This window comes from Rousettus aegyptiacus, unplaced genomic scaffold (assembly GCF_014176215.1).
Source record: "Rousettus aegyptiacus isolate mRouAeg1 unplaced genomic scaffold, mRouAeg1.p scaffold_m13_p_17, whole genome shotgun sequence".
In the NCBI taxonomy this organism is placed as follows: domain Eukaryota; kingdom Metazoa; phylum Chordata; class Mammalia; order Chiroptera; family Pteropodidae; genus Rousettus; species Rousettus aegyptiacus.
Window position 1 is genome coordinate 33,126,484 of NW_023416292.1, and position 20,517 is coordinate 33,147,000.

A 20,517-nucleotide genomic window follows, 5' to 3' on the forward strand; every position below is an offset into this window, starting at 1 on the left:
AGGATTTAGGGGATAGCTTTCTGAGTAGATCCTTAAGCTTTATTTAGAAAGAGATATACTTGTTACGTTTATCCACATAACTATTTTTTGGGCATCCTTAGGTCGTCTCAATGACATATATGGAGACTACAAATACACATACTGGGTGTGTGGTGGAATCCTCATTGTCGCAGGCATCTTTCTCTTCATTGGCATGGGCATCAATTATCACCTTGTGGCTAAAGAACAGGAAGCAGAGAGGCAGCAGAAAAAGGAAAGTAAAGAGGAGGAGACCAACGTAGATGTTGAGAAGCCAAAAGAAGTTGCCAACACAGCAGAATCTCCAGAGCAGAAAGACACAGAAGACAGCCCCAAAGAGGAGGAGAGTCCCGTCTGAGCCTGCAGCCAATGGAGCAGCTCGTGACCCAAGGTATCTGAAAACATCCTGCTGGTCTGTCATCTCCCAGTGGTGCTCAATGCAAACAGTGGACATTTGTATGGAAATCCTACCAGGTGTTCCTTGATGGAATTTTTGTTTCACTCCTTACCTGTAGCCCAAATTAAAAACGCCATATCCTTTGGGGAGGGAGTGGTTGGCAAAGAATGAGAGAAGGAAGTCGGGAATTTTTGTTTGCTTTTTTGAATCTTAGCTTTTAACAGTGTCATGAAGATTATAATATGTGCCTTAAGTTTTAGTCTTTAGAATTTTTAGGGAGCCTTAACTTTTAAAACCATTCTGCTGAATTCATCTATTTTGTGTTTCATTAAAAGGAGAAATAACTAACTGGTTTGAAGCAAGTGTAAAATTTAAAATTAATCTTGCTTCACTGTTATTTGTTTTGTCAGACATTATCACTGAAAGATTAATAAGTAGAAGGTTGAAAGTTGGGGATTTTATAAAATCCTAAAATATTTTCCTGGTATCAATAGTTGTCTGGCATATGTGCCTGCTTGCTATATATTTAGGAAACTTAAGGCATAAAATACTGGAAACATCTTGGCTGTTCCAGACACAATGTACTCAGCGACACCCCTCTAGTATCTTAAGATAACTTATTAGAAGCCAAGTTCTTGTGAGTTAATTTCATTAAGTGACTTTTTTTTTTTTTTTTTTTTTTTGGCACCCTTTTTCAAAGACTTATTTTGGGTGGTCACTGACCCTTTTGAGATCACTTATTTTTTTTTCACTGTTAAAGTTAGTATTAAAATATACAAAACTGCATATTTGTGCCTCCTTAGGTAAAGACAATACATCCAATTAAGTGTAGACAGATATTTCAAACAGCAGCCGAATTCAGCTTAGGTTTTTCTAAAACCTCAGTTAAACTGTGAGACTCGGAATCTTTTTGTTGTTTTTCCTGGAATTTTTCCCCTTTGATTCATAGTGGTTTCATTTATATCTGTGTCTAGCTTAGAGCTGTGTGTGAGATAGTCGGTCTTTGTGTGTTTTGGCCCCCAGCAAACCTAGAATATTGGGAGGAAAGTTGCTCAATATTTTTAGTTCAATAAATAACTCCTTTTCTTTTTTCTGAGACGATCTTAAAGATAATTATGTTTTGCTTAGAATTATTGGACACATTCTTACTCTAAAAATCTATAAATTTCATGACTCTTTCCCTTACCTGGAAAGTAGAGAAAGGGGTTTAGTATAAGATAGGAAGGAAGATGGACCAGAATGAAAATGAAATATTTTTTAACCTAATATCTTTTACATTGTGGCAAAACAATGATAGACATTCAATGACTTATATATTATATTCAATGCATTTCAAAATATTGTAATTGACAGTGAAAGTATAGATAAAAACCTTGTATAAGAGGCTGGCTTTTCCAAATAAACTATTTTTTTTTTTTTTTTAAGAAATGTTTCTTCCTCCAAATGTTTTTTTTTTGTTTTTTGTTTTTGAGGAAACTGTCTCCATTTTCATTATTAAGATTCAACTTGACCCTTGCTAATATTAAATCAAATCATTTAGCTTATGTGCTTTGGGCTTTGTGTATATGGCTTATTTTGATTTTTCTCCTTTCCTCTACTTAATGTTAAGCAAGAGGGGAATTTTAAAGCAGGTTCTCTGAAAGCATCCAGAGCAGTTAACCCTAAGGCCACAATGAAAACTCCCTTTCTGAGCCTGATGTCACGGCAGATGGAGGAGGCATTTATGGGAGAAGCCTGCTGTGACTGTTGGCAGGTTGACAGGCTTGGCTCCAGTTTGGATTCTGCCATTTTCCTTGGACCCGGGTCCATGATCTCTGTGTGCCTCTTTCCCTTTCTATTAAAACAAGGATCACCGATAGTAAGGGAATGTAAGTACAGGAAATGTGGAGGGAAAAAGAACTAAATAAGGCAGGTGTATAGGATTATTTTCCCCAATCCCAAATGTTGCGCTACAGCCAGTCACAATCCCTAGCTTGGTCTTTGTTCATTCACTGAGTCTTGCTAGTGAAGTGAGGGGGTTTTGGTGCAGGTTAACCACCACTTATTAGAAGGAAGGGCTCTGGAGCTGCCGTATTCAGAAGCGAGGGTTAAAAACGGGTCTAAAGCTGGAACTAAACCTATTATCACCCAGTCCGACCCTGACTTTTTCCCAATGAAGGTACAGGCTTAAGGGATTTATTCAAGATCAATTTCAGTAACAGACCCAGCACTAAAACCCAGTATAGGCCTACTCTGTGCTATCTCTATTCCTTGTTAACAGTCAGCTCATCCTCTCTGTGAGTTGCCATATTGTCTTCAACAATGGAAGTAGCTAGGCTTTCTGATCCAGTGTGTTATCCCTTACTTCATGTGAGCACTTCTGAGTTCACAGTTTCAAGTGGCTGCTTTGAGAAAACAGATGTATATACAGAGCACCTGCTTATCTTTGCTTTTCTCTGTCCCATACCGTAAGTCACAGAACGTATACATCTCTTTGATAGCTGCAGTGCCTAAAAAGGTTGGGGACAGTTCAAAAAGAGCACTTGCTGGAACAGACAAGTCAAAGCTGGAAAGTTATTTAAGAAACATGGGCTGGGCATTGCAGATGATCATGATACCAAACAAGACTTTTCACGTTATACTCAAGTCTTTTGAGGACTTAAATTATCTTAAGTAGCCAAGAAAATAATTTCTCCAGGAAAAGAAGATAGTAAAATAAATTTGGAGACATTCAGAGAGGCATTTTTATCTCTAATTTAATCACATTAATGAATGATTTAGATTCTTGAGTTGTCTGAACTTAGTATTTTACTTTTGCACCATAGATATGCAGTATCAATCCTATTTTTTAAAAAGGAAGAAATAATTGTTAAAAGCCATTTAATATTTTTGTATGAGCCAATGTTTTATTGTATTGAATTCTAGATTGATAAACTAGGTATTGGTTTGTCTGAAAAATATAAATGTCTGGGTTTTACCTCCCCTAGCAAATGGTTTACAGTATAACAAACTTAGTCACGTGTGTCCCCCTACCCTTACTTTTGGCTGGAAAGGTAAAGAAGGGTTAAAAGTAAATTTCCACCTTTGCAACATGGTTGTTTTAATAATCAAGTCAGGCACTTGCCTAGAAGACATGAAATGAAGAAAGAGGTTAATGATAGACTGTGTCACTATGAAAATTCTTTCAATACATGACAGGAAATGACAGCCCAGGCTTGCCTGACTTGCCCAACTGTGAGCAATTAAGCCAGGTTGCCTCAGAGTTTAGAAGTATCTAAGGGGGTTTCAAGCACACCACTCCTGAAATGTGTTCTAGCCTTAAAGTTTTAGATCCTGTCACCTTTCCGCCATTCGTCCTAGGCCATAGTGACAAAAGCATTCAAATGAGAGTGATTGGTCAAGTATCTTTCTCTTCAGCAGAACAGCAGTGATTTATTTATTTTTTGCTGACTTTACCCTCACTTGCTAGACGAGACTGGGGTAGCTAGCAAGATAGCCAGATAGCTACCGCCTAGGTTCAAACAGGCTGTATGACATCAAACAAGTTATTTAGCCTCCCTAAGCATCAGGTTTCTTTTGTAAGGTGTTAATAATTACTCCCAACCTCTCTAGGGTTGTCATGAAGGTTAGTTGATATGTGACATCTCGTGTAAAGCAAAGGCTTCATAAGTGTAAGCATCTGACATAAAAAAAAAAAAAAAAAATCAAAGAAAATTAATACTTGAGAGGGAGGGGGAGCTCTTCTATTTCCCAAGATGGTTCCTTACTTGATGAGGACAGTGAGTGGGGGAGTGACTCAAAGAATATTAGCTAAATGATCACATTCTCCTTTTTGATCACATCTTCCTTTTAGTCTTACAAATGTAATTAATGGTCTTTCTTTGGTAAATGAATGGACGAAACTAACAACTCACAAGGTTGGTGCATATATGTCCAACTCTTTGAGTTAGGGTGGATTTGAATCCCAAAGCCCTTGCTCTTTCTACCCTAACAGTACACTGCCTCCATGGGGAAGAGATGCCCAACTAGCAGATGTAATTTCCCCTCGATATTTGTGAAGATTTTAAAAGAAAAGAAATATAACTACTAACCTATCACGATTAAAGTTCTTTTTCCCTAGCAATGTTCTTAAATGCAAATCGAAAGACTGATGGGGTTTTTATTTTCCCTACTACATCAGTAACATGATTTAAATTATAAATTATCGTCAGTTGGTGGCTGGATCAATTGGGATAACATTAGCAAAGCAGTTACATAATCTGTCAAGTACCATGAGTTCACATCTTTTTCCTAAGAATTCCAGATTTGGAATTTATATAAGAAAATTATGTGTTTTTGAAATTATCAGTTTATTTGGAAAATCCTACAACTTTATCAATAACTATCTAAATGGATGGTTATGAAGTCCTTATGAGACAGGTATACCCACGCATGGGTTCAAGAGGACATACACTAATATGCTAATCATTTTGTGAGCGTAGTAAAATTAGAAGTGACTTTTTTCTATATTTTCTCCATAGTCTAAATGTTATTAATGTGATGATCACTTTTATACTAAAAGAAAACATTCGGTGCAGCACATACTGGTTTCCAGAGGGAAAAACAGTAAGTACATTTGATGTAGAATATGAAGCTGATTATTACAAGTAGGTTATTTTTTTCCTGCTTCATCTGATGAAGGGAGGTGAATGTGACAGGGAGGAGCACAGAGCATAATGGTCTCAAGTTATGATTTCATCATTCAGCTGCAAGTGAATGTTTAACTCAAGAAGCCAGAGTGTTCAGCAGTTATCCAAGTCACGGCATCGCACACAGTCTCAAACATCTTACTGAAATCAGCATCAGAAAAAAATACCACTGATGTCACAAAAACAGGAGTAGAATTTGCTTGTCTGCCCAGCTATCATTTGTTAATTTACCAACAAGCATTTATCGGACCTTTTTGATGTCCTAAAACATTATTCTTAGGCTTCGAGAATCCAGCCACGAAAGAAACACAGTGTGTCTTCCCATCGTTAGAAAAAGAAAGAGCCAGCCAAATTGGAGTCACTTTTGTTAAGCCATGTCACCAAACCAAAACTTACTAACTAACCTAATTGCAGTTTCAGCCTCTCCCAAGAGTGGAATTTTAACCCAATCAGTCTGGAATTTCCTGATCAATGCTTGTAAGGTAATCTGCCTGATAAAGACCCCTGCCTTCCCTTGAGAGAAGGTGTCCTTGCTTGAAATCCACTCTTAACTTCTCAGTCCTACCCTCTTTCTGCTTATATAACCTTCCATTTTGTACAGCTCATCTGAGCACTATTCCAGTCGCTTAGATGAGATATGCTGCCAGATTCATGAATTGCTTAATAAATCCAATTAGATCTTCAAAGTAACTTTGTTGCATTTTGTTTTTTAATGCCATGCATCTTAACAGTCTGGTAGGGGAAGACAGTGAACAGCAAGTGATAAGGAAAACAGCTGTATTCAGAATAGAGACATGGATATAAGATCAGCCTTCATTCATTCATCTAAACAGCGTTTTTTGGAGCATCTTCTATGTGCCCATTTGCTGGATAGAGGAGATGTAACTGAACAAGATCCAGTTCCCATCACCCACAGCCTCTAGTCTGGTGGGGAAAATTGTGTAGGGAGGTACTGTGAGAGGGAGGCTCTAACCCAGTCTCGGGCGGGCCTAAAAAAGAACAAAAAGTATGTTCTTGTGAAAGTTTACTTCTCTGAGCCTCTTCGGTAAAATAAACATAATGAAATTATTGTGAGGAGTAAGTATGAAAGTACATAGCATCTTGTAGTATATTGAGCACACACACAGTAGTTGTAAAAGTTAATCCGAATCTGCTTGATATTCTGCAGTGCAGTAAAGCAAGTGCCAGTTAAATCATCAACCAGAACAATAAAGAAGAGCTGGTAATATTTGTATAGCTCGTCAGAGTCTACAAAGGCCTTTCAAGTATATTCTGTCTGACTCATGCAAAATCCTAGGGCAGTGGGTATAACAAAGAGTGGCAACCCTTTAGCTGGGCCTTCATCCTCTGCCGTCAGAAGAGCACAAAGCAAGACTGCAGACAGCTCAGTGGCTAGAGCCAGAGTGTGGTGGGTGGAAGCGGGAAACGTCCAGGGCTGGAAGAGGCCTAATCCTGGCTCATCTTGAAGGGCGAGTGATCAAAGCCATCGCTAGGGGGTACCGCATCAGAACGAGGGGAGTAAAGTGGTCTTGCCCCCAACAAATTCACAATCTTAACGGTCCTCTTTCCTAGCTTTGGAATTCATAATGTGCTTTCTTCACTTGTGGATTTACTTTTCTAATATGCTTTACTGATTGCAGAATTAAAAGTTTGCATTTCCTGAGCTTACTCTGGCCAGGTCCCAAGAGGAAATGGCCAGCTGCCATTAAGAAGCCAAGAGGGGAACTGGACTGGGATTTAAAAATCACCTGGTGCGATGACAATCTGTATGTGCATAATCATCAAGAGGTTTATAATGGTGGTTGTCATTATGGCTTACGTTTCTTTTCCTTTCTCCTCATTGCTTTTTTTTTCCTTTAAGGCCAGGAGAAAGGGGCCCGGGTCCTTTTGTATCGGGGTCTATCTGTGCTTTTCAGAATGGGAACTACAGAGACTTTTTGGTAAGAACGCTTTTGCTCCTAAATTCCAAGTACCGTGATGTTTCCAAGGTGCTACACGCGCAAGAACAGGCCTGCAGCAGGTTCTCTAGGCGAGGCACTGGATGGCCCCCGCGCTCCCCCTGCGTGTGCCCGGCCCGGCCCCGTGCACCGCGCACTTCATCAGGTGCCCGAAGGTGTAGGTTTAGCAGCTTCACTGTTTCTTCTTGCCGTCCCCTCCTTCTCTTCTTCCCTGCCAGCCTCCCTACCTCTGTTCCCGCCAACCACCTCAGGCCTGCCTCAGTGCTGCTGCCAAAAACGGTTTCTCTCGAAAGGCCAAATCTTTCAGCTGTTTTTATAACTTTAATAAAAGCAATAAAGATAAAAATAATAAAACTCATCTAGTCATGTCACTCCTCTCCTTAAAATCCTATAGTTTGAGGATAAAGTCCACAGCTCTTATCTCCTGCCAGTCAGCCCACGCCCTGCTCTCCAGCCCAGCTGAACTTAGATCCCTAAGTGCTGGGCCTTGCTGAAGACCTCTGCCAGCCTACACACTAACTTGTGCCTGGGAACCTGGCCCTCCCTCCTTCCTCCTCCACTGACTCGCATTCATCCTTTGAAACTCAGTTCACACGTCCTCTTGGCATGAGGACCTAACCTGATTCCCCAGTTTGTTTTGATTGCCCTTTTATCTATAGTGCAGTTAGAGTACGAATCTTTGCAAGCAAATCCCAGGTCTCTAGGTACAAATTTCAGATAGGCCACTTACTAACTCTTGAGTCTTCAGGCAAGTTACCTAACCTCTAAGCCTCAGTTTCTACATCTGTAAAATGCGACTCCTAACAGAATAGTGTGTAGGGTTGTCATGAGAATTAAATAAGGCAGTGACTATAAAACCCTTGGCATGGTACCTGACACAGAATAAGTATTCCAATACTTAGGTGGTATTTTCACCACCTGTGCCAGAGACAGCTCTTACCACTGTTAAAGGATAACTCTCAGAATGGTAAAGTCATGACTCACATAAATAAACATGCTTATATGACTCATTAAGGTGGGAACCAGTAAGGTTTTACAACTGCCTCAAAAGAGATTTATTCTCTACTGGTCCAAATGTATTTGAATTGCCATGAACAGAAACAATTTGCATCACACGTCAGACAGGAAACATTTGCACGCTCATCGGCCTTCACAAGTTACATGCATCTGTTGTAAAATCGCCCAGCAAAAGACACTCCAACGCGCAGACCGCTAGTGAACCAGGGAACCTGGAAGCCCGACGCGCACAGCATCCCGCCGGGAACTCCGAGCGCTCCCTCCCGCCTGAAAGTCTCACTGTTTTCCCAGCGCCACAGTGGATTATGCTCATGTTTGCTTTTCTAACCCCTGCCAGACTTCGAGCTTCTTGAGATGAGAGAACAACACACACACACACAGTGAGAGCTTCCTTTTGATTTTCGGAAGCTTCTGCAGGAAGGGATGCTGGAACTGGGGGGAGAGAGGAAAGGCTGCACCTCCCCCAGGGAAGAGCGTCCAGGGAGAGCTGTGTGGGACGCGGGGAAGACTGACAGACAAGCGTGCCTCAGGCACAGACTACGTGCTAGGCCCCCGGCTGGGGAGGGAAAACAATGAATGAGTCTGGTCTCTGTTTTCAAGATGCTCTCAGTCTACGGGGGCAATAAAAAGACATATCAGTGCTTACGACATGGTGTGGTGAGGGCCCTGGAAGCTCTCGAAGCTGTACTTCAAGGGCTGGAGGACAGTGCTGCCCAAGCCCAGGTTTGTTGAAGGGACTAAGATGAAGGAGGTGCCTGTGAGCGCAGGATGAGGGGCAGCCTCCGAGAGGTGAATGAAAAGGATCTGTTCTACTCCCGCTGCCAGACCCCCTGCCCTTCCTGCCTTGGGGCTAGACTTCTGTTGGCAGACAAGCGGCAGTGGAAAATTAAGGTCTGTGTCCCCTCCAGTGTTGGGAACGGTGGTCATTACAGACAGGGGCAACCTGAAGCATTCCCAAAGTCTCCCTCAGGGAACCAGGACGCTTAAAGTTACGGCAGGGAAGATGGTGTTCACCTGCTGAGAGGCGGTATTTTTAAAGGGGGATCGATCAACAAGGAAACTCAGGAAAATGGGGTCTCCCCTAGAATGCAAGCTCTGTGAGGCAGGGAGCAGATCTGAACATGCTTGTTACGGGACAGCACTCACTTGTTGAATATATAATAAAGAATGAATAAGTGAATGAAGGAATGAACTGACAGACGGGACGAGACCACTGCCTTGCTCAGTGTCCTCAGATGTGGTCAGCCCAGGACTGCTGTCCCTTAAATACCGGAGGCATCGAACAACTCGTGTGGTTTGCCAGTTCTTTGCTGGACACTCTTGTGGCCGATAGGAAGGAATGTGCTCAGGAGCTGGCAGGAACGTCCACCCCGAGTGCCTGCCATACCGCACCCCTGAATTCTCTGGTCTACGTGGTAGACTCAGATGGCATCAGGCTCCCAAGCTCCGTTCCGCCCTGCGACACAAGACCACACCACTGTAAGTTCACCACGGTGGTGCCACCCAAGTTGGCCGCCTGACCCACGGGCCTGGGGACACTTCCGAAACCTCTTGATTCTCCGTTTCTCCGCGATCCGGGTTGGCAAACCCCTATCCAACCACGGGAGGTCCTGGCGTGGTGCCCTGAGGGCTGGGCAATCCCAGCAGCCTCCCTGCCCCACACGTCCCATCTGAGTCAGCCTCGGCCTCTGGGAAAGTCACCAGGAACCTGAGCTGCCTGTGCTTCTCATGACCTGCCGTGACATCAGCCCGGCCCACTGATCCTCCTCCCACACCTGGCACACACCACACACACTCCCTGAGGCAAGAGGCAAGAGCGATCTGGGCTCTGGGCTCAGAGACCTGGTTTTGGAGCCTGGCTCTCCCACTCGCTGGCTGTGTGGCTCTGTGCCTCAGTTTCCTCATCTGAAAAAAAAGGACAATGAGTTCTATCCGCCAGAGTGCAGTGCAGGAAAAAGGAGCCACTTGAGGAAGTTTGAACAAAAGTGACTTGATCTGGATGGTTAGGTGCTTATGGGATGGCTGGGTGGGGAGGGAGGAGGGGAGGCTGAGCCTCTGAACGCTCTGCTCCCTCGGCCTGGGCAGGAAGGGAAGGTGGGCATCTGGAGGTTGTCACTGGCACTACCGACACTGGACGCGCCGACATGGCTGTGACCCGGGGACAGCAGGGCCTCCACTGCTGCGGCCCGGGCGGGGCACGCACGCCGGACGCTGCTGCAGGAGCCGCGTGGCTGCCTGACCCCGTCTGCAGCGGGAAGCCGGCCTCGGGCTCCTCCCGCCTTCCAGATGCACTAAGCCTGGGTCACGACACGCACCGCCACTCTCGCAGGAGTCAGTTTGGGAGATGCAGCTCGAGCTCTCCGCCTTGCCTCCTCTGTAGGACAGGACACGGGCAGGAACGGCCCCTGGGGGCAGGTGGACCCCGTGAGGACGACCGCGTTTGTGCCTGGAGAGCGCCCCCACCGCTCCGGGCACGCGGCAGGCGCTCAGCCAAGGGCCCCCCGCGAACCTCGCAGTGGCTGAGGCTCCCTGCCTGCCGCGGGCCTGCGCCGGGCTAGGCCCTAGGAGACAGGAGCGTGGGCGGCAGGGCCTCCCCCGGAGAAGCGACGGGACTCCAGGGGAGCGTGAAGGGGAATCCCACAGCAACGTGGTCTGTGTAGAAGTGCATCCTACGAGCCCGTGGCGCTCAGGGCAGAAGGGGGCCCCTGGGCCAGTCTGGGGGAGAAGGGAGGTCAGTGACAGCTTTCCAGTAGGAGTGGTGTCTAAAACTAGGGAGAACTAGAAGTTAACTAAGTCAAGCAGGGGGAAACCAGGGGGTGTGTGTGTGTGTGTGTTAGCGACAATGCTAAGTTCCCCCTTGAGGGAGCACATACTTGTACGAACCCCTGGCAGATGGAGGGTGTTTGGCATTTTCCACGAGAGGACAGTTCGGTCTGACCAGGGCACTGAGCAGTGGTTCAGGAACGAAGCTGGAGAGGAAAGCAGGGCCCCGGATGTCTCGTGGGACTGCACGTGTGGCTTTGGAGAATCTGAGCTTCATCCTGTGGGCACTGGGAAGACACAGGAGGTATTTCAGCAGGGAGAAGTATCATCCCCTTTCTGGTTTCAGAAATAGCACTTCGAGGTGGTTTGTGCAACAGGCTGGAAGAGGGCAGGCGAGGATCTCGGTCGCGACACTGCTGCGTCTGGGCTGGAATCATGGCTACCAGAGGAGGACAAGGGACCGGGCCGAGCGGATTCACAGGAGTTTATGAGGAGGCAGACGGAACAGGAGGGCGGTGGCAGTGGGAGCAGGGAGGACCCCGGGGTGGCTGCCAGGTTTCAACAGGGGCACACCCGTAAGGGTGGGGCCCCATCTACTCCCGCACTTGATCTAGGGTGGTACCCACCCACAGGCTCCCCGCCTCTGGACTCGGTTCACAAAAAGCCCCTTCCCTCCCATCCACTTTATGGCCTGCATGCAATTCGGTTCCACCGATGTTTCTCAGGCAGCTATTATGTGCCAGGAACCAGGGCGGCTTCTCCCTGCCTCGTCTAAGTGAATTTGAACTGCATGACTGGAGGCTCGGGCAGGGATGGGAGGTTGCAGGTAAGCAGTGAGGAAGGGTAAGCTGTGGACATACAGCCCACACTGAGGCCCTGTTTCCTCCCCCTCACCCCTCATCCCCATGATAGAAAAGGTACAAAGGACATCAGAGGCCCTGGGCTCCAACCCCTACTGGAACAGGCAGCCACCCCTGGTCTCTTTCTGCTCTTAAAGCTCTGTATTCCTTCTGCTGTGAAATCCCAGAGAGAGAGATCCACCTATATATTCACCCACAGGACTTGCTGCCTGCCAACTAGTAGATTCAGCCCAAGGCTCTTATAAACAGGGACATGAAACCATTACTGCCTGAGTAACATATTAACTTCATACCCATCACTATCACGGTAGTGCAGGCAAATTACAGGATTGCTCTTATCTGAGACAACAGGCCTGAGGTCATTCTAGGGAGGTCTGGGCATTAGAAAATAACGGTAGTAACAGCATTTACTACTGACGGAGTACTCTACGCTTCTAAACTCTAAATCTTCATAATTCTGCAAGGTGATTATTGTTCCCATTTTGCAGATAATGAAACTGAGGTTCAATTAGGTGAAGTAATTTGCTCATTTAAGGTCACATGGCTACTAGGTGGCTGAGCTGGAGTTTTAACCAACCCAGGCCCGATACCAGTGCCTTCCACTTAGTGGCTGTGTGAGGAAAGAAAAATAATTTTCCTTCTACCTTTCTAAGTTCTTCCGGCTGGTCTAATAACCAACTTAACATGAGACAGATTTACAGGAGAAAATAACCAGTTTACTACATATGTATATAAAGACTGTTCCAGAAGCATATGGCACTCCAGGACTGACAGAGTAGTCAAGGCTCTATGCCATGGAGGCAGAAAAGCAAATGTTGGTAAATAAGTGTTTGCTGTGACATCTTTAACCCTGGGACACAAACAGGACTTTGATCAAATGGGCCTTGCTAGGTTCCTCCCTGTCTGCACACAGGGTTCATATTAAACTACAGTTATCTAGCAAGATAGCACTCTTCCTGGAGCAGGTCCTCTTTCAAAATTTTTAGGCACTGAAGGAAAGGTCAGAGTTTTTTCTGAGGCTTTTCATTCGTAAAAATAATCAACATCCCAAAAGGGAGATTTTGGAGTGGCAAACTCTGCTCCCCCCGCATCCCCCCCCCCCCCCACTACAGGGTGGTTAAGCCTTACTCACTGGAGCCCCTGCTCCCTGCCAAGGGCCACTCTCCCCTAGAGCAGTCACATCTCAACATCTCAGAAGGATGTTCCCTGAGATCTCTCTACTGTGGTCGTTGGGCTGGGCCTAAGGATGGAGCTCCGGGGAATGAGGGGCCGTACTGAGCCACGGCCAGGCTGTGAGGGGCAGGTCTGCTGGGGAGAAGTCTGGACTAGGAGAGACGGATCGACTGGAGCTCTGTGAGGCTCTGCTCTTCGCCTCCCCCTAACAGCCGCGGTGGCCCAGGCTCTGTAGCATCCTGCGCAGGACTCCCGGGCTTCTTAATGCTCCTCCTAGTCTGGCTCTGAGAAGCTTCAGGACTCATCTTCCCCCTGCCCTGGGACAGTTCCCCCCACCCTGCTGGCTGGAGGCTCCCACCCTGGGTTTACGTTCCACCCGCCCTAATGCTCTTAAAGCTCCGGCTGAGACGCCAGGCCAGGGTACAGCTTACGGGGCTTATCCGTGTGCAGTAGCTGTCGGCGAGCGCGTGGGAGCGGGGAGAAGACTCTAGGCCCCTGGTCGCTGTCCCCGCTGGAGGGGAAGAAAAACAGTTTTCCCTTCTGAGTTCTAGGCTGAGACCCCTGGAATGAAGGAATAACATGAGAAAAGGGAACCGACGTTTATTATCTATATACCTCATGCATATATGGGAGGTATTCAGGGAAAAATGAGTTAACTCTCCCACGTGGCCCAAGCCAGCAGCTTAAATACCATCTTCAGCTAAAGACAAGAGAAAGGAAGATGGGCGTAGAGGGGAGGCCAGCAATGGAAGGTCACGAAGAAAAGCAGGGTAAACAAGGGCAAGGCTTGTTAGAGAGACTTAGGTCATCGCCTTCTCCACTGATAGAAGATTCTCTTATGACTTAGCATCATCTTCTCTTCCTAGGACCAAGAGGGAGGCGCCCTTGCAAATGGAGGTTTCCTTTATAATGTAAATTTCCCTTTCAAAAGAGTAATTTCCACAGTGTTTTCAGAGCTTCTCTGGTATCTGTTGCTTCTCAAAATAATCAGCTCAAAATAATCATTCTGCCCAAGAGGCATATTTTGGGGTGGCATATTCTGCTATCCGCAAACCTGGGCTCCCTGCCACCTCCCCAGGCAGCTTTCAGGAGAAAAAAAAAAATGTTTTGGCCTAAAGTGAGACCAATGGTGTTTCTTGTGTCACCCCTGGGCACATCCGGTGACACCAGGCCCCTGAGCAGCAGGACTTCGAGGGTTCCAGGACCTGGCAGCCTCAGTGAATTACCTCTGCTAGGTAACTAACGGCCACTGGAAGGCGGGGGGATCCGCAGACTCGCAACTCACAGGGAAGTCCTCAGGACACAGCCCTGCTGGGCCAGGCCCAAGGCAAAGGCTTATGCTGCCTCTCTCAGACCCGGGACCCCTCCGAGGGGGAAAGCCAGCTGACCTGCGACCTGCGACCTGCGTGGGCTTCGGGTTCCCCTCCTTGTCAGTCCCAGCCCAGGCCTCCGGAAGCCAGAACTGCCCCTTCCCATGACCCCCTCCCACCCTCTACTGTTTTCCTGGAGAAACCCGCACCCCCACACCCCTATGTACAGCCACTCCCAGCACAGCGCGCGCGCGCACGCAAACACACACACACACACACACACACACACACACACATACCTCTTAATACCTCGATAAACAAACATTCCCCTGCCCCCATGCAGGCAGCCCCGACATGCACACGCATGAATTACTCAGGGCCTGAAAGCAGGCTGTGTCTCCAGTTGCCACAGGGATTTCACACTGACCTTCGAGGCTGGTCACACACGAAACCTGGAGAGAGGGCCTAGTCTCTGCAGACAGGACACTTCCCCCACACTCTCCCGGCCAGAAGGCCTCCTCCCCATCTTCCCTCCATTCCAGCCTTCTCCCAGGCTGGATGTGGCAGTGCGGGGCGTGGGGCGCCCTCGTGTGGACAAGGCCAGACCTGCAGCCTTGCCGCCAGGCTTCCCTCCTAAACTCACACGCGCCCTTCTCCCAGAGCCCTGGACCCCGATGTCCCAAGGGTGGCACAGTTGTGTCACGGCCCACGCTCTCTACTTCTAACTGGCCTGCCTCCAAATTAGATTCCCTCCTACTTTTACCTCTGAATATTTTCTCACTTATATTTTAAAATACAATCTTCTGTGCATATGAAAGGACACATTTAACAAAATGTTAGTTACAAAACATAACGTAGTTAACACCTCCGAACCTGCCGCCCAACCAGAAAGCTGAAACATCACTTAACGAGTTATATTTTCCTCTTCACCCACGCCCTCCTGTCTGTTCCAGCAGGTGACTGCTGTCCTAAACTTCATGCTTTCACTTGCTTTTTTTTTTTTTTCCCCAAAATTTTTATTACAGCCATGCCACCCTGAATAAGCCCAATCCCATCTGATCTTGGAAGCTAAGCAGGGTTGGACCTGGTTAGTACTTGGATGGTTAATACCTAGGAAAACCAGATGCTGTAGGCATCAAAAAAACAACAAAAAAAATTTTTTTACTGTGATAAAATACACATGACATAAAATGTACCCTGTTGACCATTTTTAAGTGTACAGTTCAGGGGTAGTAAATGCAGCCATCGCCACCACCCATCTTCATGCCTCTTTTCATCTTGTAAAACTTAAACTCTATATCCATTAAATAATAACTTCTCAAAAGATAGACTGAGGCATATTAACATTTTTGAACAGTTTATCTGAACAAAAATCAATTTGAACGGGCCGTGTCCAATCTGGCAAATAGAAAGGAACTCCAAGAACTGCACAAAATGAAAAACTTTTACAAGCAGAAGGAAATAGAAACAAGGAAGTTATACTGGGAAAAAAGAGGGTTGGTTATTGCAACGGCCTCTTCCTTCAGGGAAGGGCAGAGAGCGGGCAGATGCTCTAGTGCTAATCAGGGGATTCCCGATCTGTAAGATTCCACTTCTAGGAAAGCCAGAACTGCAATGAAGTTAAGTCTCAGTTTGGTGACATGGGGCTTAGTATAAGCAGCTCTGTTCGGGGCCTGTTGTCTCGTTTTTTTATTTCTTTATCTTTTTTATGGTGACATTGGTTAACAAAATCCAGTACGTTTCAGCTGCACACTTTAACAGTGAGGCATATACATATTTACACTGTGTGTTCCCCTCTCATAGTTAGAGTTCCTTCTCTCACCACATATTCAACCCCCTTACCCTGCCTCCCTCCCTCTCCCCGCTCCCCTTTGGTAACCGCCATGTCCATGAGTCTCTGTCCTGTTCATTTGTTGCTTTTAGGTTTATATCCCACATGCGAGTGATATGTGATTTTCAACTTTTTCTGTCTGGCTTATTTCGCTTAGCATGATTATCTCGAGGTCCATCCATATTGTCATAAATGGCAGTATTTCATCTCTTCTTATGGCTGAGTAATATTCCATCGTATGTATGTACCACATCTTCTTTATCCAATCATCTATCGTAGGACACTTTGGTTGCTTCCATGTCCTGGCCACTGTGAATAATGCTGCTATGAACATCGGTGTACAAATATCTTTTCGGATTTGAGTTTTCAAGTCTTTAGGGTAAATATCCAATAAAGGGATTGCTGGATTGTTGTCTTGTTTTTAACATTTTCCATTCCCATCTTCTCCCAGCCCCTGGCAGCCACCATTCTACTTTCTGTTCCTATGAATCTGAATACTCTAAGTATCTTATACAAGTGGAATCGTGCAGATTTTGTCTTTTGTGACTGATTTATTTCACCTAGCACGTCCTTAAGGTTTATCTATGTTGTGTATGTTAGAATTTTCTTCCTTGTTAAGCCTGAATATTATTCCATTATGTATATGCGCCACATAAGTGCTTATCAATTCACTGATCAGTTGATCAGTTGATCAGTTCACTGATCGGTTGCTTCCATGTTTTAGCTACTTTGAGTGCTGCTGCTATGAACACGGGTGTACGAATATCTCTTTGACACCCTGCTTTCAATTCTTTGGGGTGTATACCAGGAGCAGGATTGCCAGATCATATGGTAATTCAGTTTTTAACTTTTTGAGGACCCCCCCCCATACTGTTTTCTATAGTGGCTGTGTAATTTAGCATTCCCACCAACTGTGTACAAGGGTTACAATTTTTCCATAGCCTCCCGACACCTGTTTTCTGTTATTGTTGTTGTTTTTATAATGGCCATCCTAATGGATATGAGGTGGCCATCCTAATGGACATGAGGCGGTATCTCATTGTGGTTTTGCTTTGCATTTCCTTAATGATTAATGATATTGAGCACCTCATACGCTTATTGGCCATTTGTATCTTCTTTAGAGACATGTCTATTCAAGTGTTTCGTCCAGTTTCGAATCAGGTTGTATTTTCATTGTTGAGTTCTAGGAGTTGTCTATAGATTCTGGATGGTAACCCCTTTTCAGTTATACGATTTACAAATATTTTCTCCTATTCTGTGGGTTGTCTTTGTTACCCTGTTAACTGTCCTTTGACACAGAGAATTTTTCAATCTTCATGAGGTCCAATTTGTCTACTATTTCTTTTGTTACCTATGCCTTTGGTGTCATATCCAAGAAATCACTGCCAAATCCAATGTTGTGAAGCTTTTATCCTATGCTTTCTCCTGAGTTTTATTGTTTTCATTTTTACATTTGGGTCCTTGACCCATTTTGAGTTAATTTTGTATGTGGTGTTAGGTAAGGGTCCAGCTTTATTCGTTGGTATGTGGAGTTCCAGTTTTCCCAGCACCGCTCATTGAAAAGACTGTCCTTTTCCCCATAGAGGTCTTGACAGCCTTGTTAAATGTCATTTGACTATATATAAAGGTTTATTTCTGGGTTCTCTATTCTAGTCCATTGGCCATTATGTCTGTCTTCATGCCAATTCCAGTTTTGATTGTAGCTTTGTAATTAGTTTTAAAATCAGGAGGTGTGAATCCTCCAGTTTCATTCTTTTTCAAGATGATTTGGGCTATTCAGGGACCCTTGAGATTCCACATGAATTTTGAGATGTATTTCTGTAAAAAAAAATCATTGGGATTTTGATAGGGACTGCCCTACATCTATAGATTGCTGTGGGTAGTACTGACATTTTAACAATATTAAGTCGTCTAATCCATAAACATGGGATGTGTTTCCATTTATTTATGTCCTTAATTTCTTTCAGCAATGTGTTATAGTTTTCGTTGTACAAATTTTTCGCCTCTTTGGTTAATTCTTCAGTATTTTATCCTTTTTGATGCTATTGTAAATGAAATTGCTTTTGTAATTTCCTTTTCAGACTGTTCACTGTTAGTGTCTAGAAATGCAAATGACTTTTGTACGTTGACTTTGTATCTGCTGCTTTGCTGAATTCATTTATTAGTTCTGGTGTGTGTGGAATCCTTAGGGTTTACTACACGTACTATCTAGTTATCTTCAGATATAATTTTACATCTTCCTTTCCTATTTGGATGCCATTTGTTTGTTTGTTTATTTCTGGTCGAACCGCCCTGGCCAGAACATCCAGTACTATGTTGAACAGGAGTGGTGAAAGCAGGCTTCTTTGCCTTGTTCCTGGTCTTAAAGGAAAAATATTCAGTCTTTCACCATTGGGTATGATGCTTGCTGTGTTTTTTTTTCGTCGCTTGGGCTAGCTTTGGGATTAGTTTGTTCCTTTTCCTAGTTCCTTAAGGTATAAGGTTATGTTGCTGATCTATAATCATTCTTGCTTTTTTTAATGTAGGTGTTTATAGCTATAAGTTGCTATGAACACTTGCTGCATCTCGTAAGTTTTGTTATGCTGTGTCTTCACTTTTTATTCATCTCTAAGTATTTTCTAATTTCCCTCGTGATTTCTTCTTTGATCCATTGGTTGTTTAGAAGTGTGTAATTTCCACAATTCCATAAATTTTACAGTTTTTCTTATGTTATTACTTTCTAACTTCATCCCACTGTGATTGAGGAGGAAGATGCATATACCTATCTTTTTTAACCTACAGAGACTTAGTTTGTGGCCTAACATAGGATCAATCCTGAGACTGTCCCCTGTGCACTTGAGAAGAATGCGTATGCAATTGTTGTTTGGTAGCGTGTTCTGTATATACCTGTTAAATCTAGTTGTTCTATTGTGTTGTTCAAGTTCTCTATTTCCTTAATTATCTTCCGTCTGGTTGTTCTATGCATGACCGAAGTGGGGTACTGAAGTCTCCAACCATTGTAATGGAACTTTCTATTTCTCCTTTCACTTCTGTGAGTCTTTGGGTCATATATTTTTCTGGTCTGTTATTAGGTATGTAAAGGTTTATAACTATTTATCTTCTTGCTCTACTGCCCCTTTTATAAATATATAATATCCCTCTTTGCCTCTTGTAACATTTTTTGATTTAAAGTCTATTCTGTATGACGTTAGTACAGCCACCTCTGCTCTCTTTGGATTGCTATTTGTATGGAATACCTCTTTCCATACTTCCAATCTATTTGTGTCTTTGGCTTAAAGTGAGTGTCTTGGAGACAGCATACAGTTGGATCATGTGTTTTTATCCATTCTGCCAAACTATGTCTTTGGAAGGTATAATCCATTTGCATTTAAAGAAATGATTGATAAAAAGGGACTTCTGCCATTTGACTGAAGGCCTCAGTCCCTCACGACAAGGGCCTCGCCAGGGGGTAGCTGAGTATTCTCAAGACAGGGCAGCTGGCTTTCCCACGGACTAGGGAGTGTGACCAAGGTGAACGCCACAGTGCCGTTTTATGACCTAGTGTGTCTGTGTCTGTGTCTCTCACCCCCTCTCTCTCTCACACGCACATACTCTAAACACACCCCAACACTTCTCCTTTAACCTGTCTGTTAGAAGTAAGTTACCAAATCCGGCCCACACTCAAGGGAAGGAAGGAAGTTACCGAACCCGGCCCACACTCCAGGCAGCCCACACTCCACCCCTTGAAGACAAGAGTAACAAAGAACATGTGAACATACATATTTGAAATCACCACAGCTTTTACAAGCCTCCCCTCTCCCTCGCCTCTTCCCCGGGGCCCTGTGAGGCAAGTGGGGCAGGTCAAGGGACCAGGGGGGCTAGATGACCTGGCCATACTCACGTGTCTGGTACGTGAGGCTGGAACCCAGGCCCTCAGGGACCTCCTCTCCCCACCTCAGCCCACACAGGAAGGCCTCACCTCTGCAAGGCATGTCTCACTGGTCACACCGCCTTCTCTTCTCTCTCCTACCTCTGGTCTTCGTGACAATGCTGGGAAGTACATAAGAAATTACTAACCCTAGAGAAGCCAAAAGAAGTCTGGGTTCTGGTCATGGCTTTGGCACAGCTAAACTATGTGATCTCAGGAAGGTCCCATCCCCTCTCTGGGTTAAGGGGTTAATATTATTAAAAATGAATAAACAGAAACCTCATTTAAAGTGAAATAAGCCAAAAGGGGAAGCTCTCACGCCCTATGTTGATCAGGGAGGGATGACAAGGGACGCTCTTCCTAACAGTCCTTCCCTGTTTCCTGTTTCCTCTTTCGGTTTTAGTGAACTTGCAAACGGCCACCACGGTTGGCTGCGCCTTCCAGACTGCAATTTCTCGTTATTCCCAAATAAACCCATTTTGCTAGAGAAATAGCGAGTTGGCTTTCTGTTTATGATCAACAATATTCAAAGAGGATACAATGACTTTTATTTTTCAGGGAGAACTTTTTATTGTTTAAAAATCATAACTGAAGCCTCAAGAAACATACAATCCAA

General features: G+C 45.0%; 1 protein-coding gene and 2 pseudogenes across 1 annotated transcript in view; 2 read left to right on the top strand and 1 right to left on the bottom strand.

The window, feature by feature from the left end:
* SLC16A1 (solute carrier family 16 member 1) overlaps window positions 1–4,098 on the top strand; it is a 32,995-nt gene extending 28,897 nt beyond the window's left edge. Inside the window, exon 5 of the mRNA XM_016124335.2 lies at window positions 102–4,098. Within this exon, the coding sequence (XP_015979821.1) occupies window positions 102–376 (275 nt within the window). The 3' untranslated portion in view covers window positions 377–4,098. The remainder of the gene's footprint in view (window positions 1–101) is intronic.
* LOC118612912 overlaps window positions 1,076–20,517 on the bottom strand; it is a 41,486-nt pseudogene continuing 22,044 nt past the window's right edge.
* Window positions 15,181–15,298, top strand: LOC118613103 (annotated as a pseudogene).